This window comes from Nansenia antarctica (genome assembly GCF_963989245.1).
Source record: "Nansenia antarctica genome assembly, chromosome: 6".
Lineage (NCBI taxonomy): Eukaryota > Metazoa > Chordata > Actinopteri > Argentiniformes > Microstomatidae > Nansenia > Nansenia antarctica.
Window position 1 is genome coordinate 54099023 of NC_137676.1, and position 2549 is coordinate 54101571.

Sequence of the window (2549 nt, forward strand, 5' to 3'; positions counted from 1 at the left end):
CTTTTTCGATGCAGTTCCATTTCTTATTAGCTTTTTTTTACGTCGAGGAGGTTGTGCAGCTATCCAGCTGACAATATGCTGAACTGCAAGTCAGAATGATACGCTGCTGTAATACAGGGTTTGGTTTGAAAGGACCAAATCTGTTGATTGTGACAGCTAAAATACAACTTCAGTCTCTGTTGAGCTGTAAACTCGGGAGGGTTTTACAATCAATGTATGTATGCATTTTTGCATAGAGAGTCAGCAGCAGTACGTAAACGATTCACAAGGCGGTTACCCATTTCACAGCGTTTTTGCAAAAATCATACTTCAAGCAAACCGTCCTTATTCTTGGTTCCCCTGCGACATCGACCGTCAACCAAGTTCACCCGACCGCAACATGTTGAGACATCAACACCATGGTACCAGTAGTCTAACGATCTGTTCCACAAAGCTTCAATCTTCCAAGACGGAAAGATTGTGAATGTCGTGTGTTACGCATAAAGCAACTGAACGTATCTCTCTTTCAAATGCCCTCGGGTAGAGTAAAAGGCCAGGCACTGACCACCTGTGGCTTTAGCTCCATCTTCTCTTTCTGTTTCAGATGCACCCGGCCGTGCCGTTTCCTCTCGTCGCTGCGGGCGAACCGCTTGCCGCATACGTCGCAGGAGAAGGGCTTCTCCCCGGTGTGAGTCCGGGTGTGGGTGGTGAGGTGGTCGCTACGGCTGAAACTGCGCAGGCAGATGCGGCACTGGAAGGGCTTGTGGCCCGTGTGGATGCGGATGTGCCGGTTGAGCTCGTCCGAGCGGGAGAAGCGCCGGTCGCAGTTCTCCATGGGGCAGGTGAACGGCTTCTCTTTGGCTGGCCCGTTGGAGGCAGCGGGGCTTTTCCTGACGCGGGGGGCCTTTTGGACACGGGTGTAACTTTGAGCGAACGAGTCTGGCAAGAGGGAGGAATACAGCATGGAGTCGATGGTGCTGGGGAGAGCCGCCGGGGAAGTGTAGGTCGTGTCGCACTGATTCGATAATGGCTGAAGTTCAAAGTTGGGGAAAATGCCCGGTTTCAAAAGGTTAGACGAGAGGTCCATGGCAGGGTAGTTGGTGTAGAGAGGACTAGAGTAACTCTGGGAACAGGTGTCAGAGAAACACTGTTCCTGTTTAATGCCGCCTTCAACTTTAAACTCCATCTCGGGGTTGGGGCAGATCGGGGAAAACGAATCTAAGAGTTCCTTAACATCCACTTGTTGGTCAGGTGGGAAATCACTGGACATCGGGTAGCTTTCCGAATGAAAGCCCGTCTCCAAATAAGCGTCCGGTTTACTGAATGTGCCCCACTCGTAACAACTGCTCTCGAACTCATTCTTGACCACAACGGGGAAAGACGCAGTCTCGGACTGCGGCTCGACGCTGCTCTGGTTCGCGGGGGAGCCAAAGCTCACCTGAGAGGAAGCCGAATCGTGAGCCTGTCCGCTGGCCTGACCCTCGGGGTAGCTGGGGCACGTCTGCTCCGGAGAGTAAAGGGGCGGGGTGGCGTTCCCTGCCGAGCAGTTGGAGGTCTGCCTCTGGACCCCCGCGTCGCCGAAGCTGCTGTGGCTGCTGTCCACCGGTGCAGGCGACGCGTACGACGCCACGGTGCCGCTCTGTTGAACTTCGGAGATCGGTAACGTGGAGATACCGACAATCTCTGTGATCATGTTAAGCAGCGTCTCTGTGCTGCACGGGGCCCCCTGAGACGCCTCCACATAGAAGCTGCCGGAGTACGCCAGAGAGGAGGGGTAGGTGGCTTTGGGTCCCTCGCAGGAATTAAAGGCGTACTCGGAGCTGGAGGGCTCCGTTTTGAGGGTGACAGGTGCTCCTTCTGAATAAATAATACAAAAGGAAAACTTTGTGTCATTACAAATGCTTTGCACCGATCAAAATGCAAAGGAAGCATATCACAGTTATGTAACCATGCATGCGTAATATGCACCATGCACAGTAACGGACCATATATACCTAGTACTAAAACCATTGTTTATCTTCGATAAAACCACATATGGCCACTATTTAACTGCTATTTGACATTGTTATTGATTGCAAATTGATTTGTAATATGCTGCAGCGGTAATGCGAACTCACCGTGGGTAAACTGAGCTGCTGCTCCTCTCTCGGCGTCCGCAAACATCTCCTGGTTATCTTTACGAGCGCTATTTTCCATCCCCAAAGCAGCATTGTTGCAATTCTCAAACTGAGGGTAGAATGAATCTTTCGAGTTCAAATCCATGTTGTTCAGCATGATTGCGAGTTTTGGAGTCGTATCAATCCCAGGTAGGTGTATAGGTCAAAACAGCAAACGCAAATTATGTCCTCTCCCCTTTGGACGAACGGGTGTTGTCAGTTATCCACGGGAAAAAAAGCAGACGTTTGAGGAAATGACAAAATATGTCAATAAATCGGAGTTCCTTTTTTGGACCTAGATACTGTAAAAGTGCGTCTCGTTGCTTTAGAGCTCTTCGGCTATCTGTTGCTGTGAATTTCACACCAGTGGCATCCCTCCTCTCCCCTTATATACCCTTGGTCGGGCAGCTCGTC

The 2549-nt window shown here is 50.8% G+C and overlaps 1 protein-coding gene across 1 annotated transcript; it reads right to left on the reverse strand.

Moving 5' to 3' along the window:
* Nucleotides 1-505: 505 nt before the first annotated feature.
* On the reverse strand, nucleotides 506-2253 carry LOC308161265 (early growth response protein 4; the record flags this gene model as incomplete). Its single annotated transcript, XM_080535255.1, has 2 exons — nucleotides 506-1836; nucleotides 2097-2253. 2 exons carry the CDS (start codon nucleotides 2251-2253, stop codon nucleotides 506-508), a joined length of 1488 nt encoding a protein of 495 aa, XP_080391381.1.
* Between the last annotated feature and the right edge of the window lie 296 nt (nucleotides 2254-2549).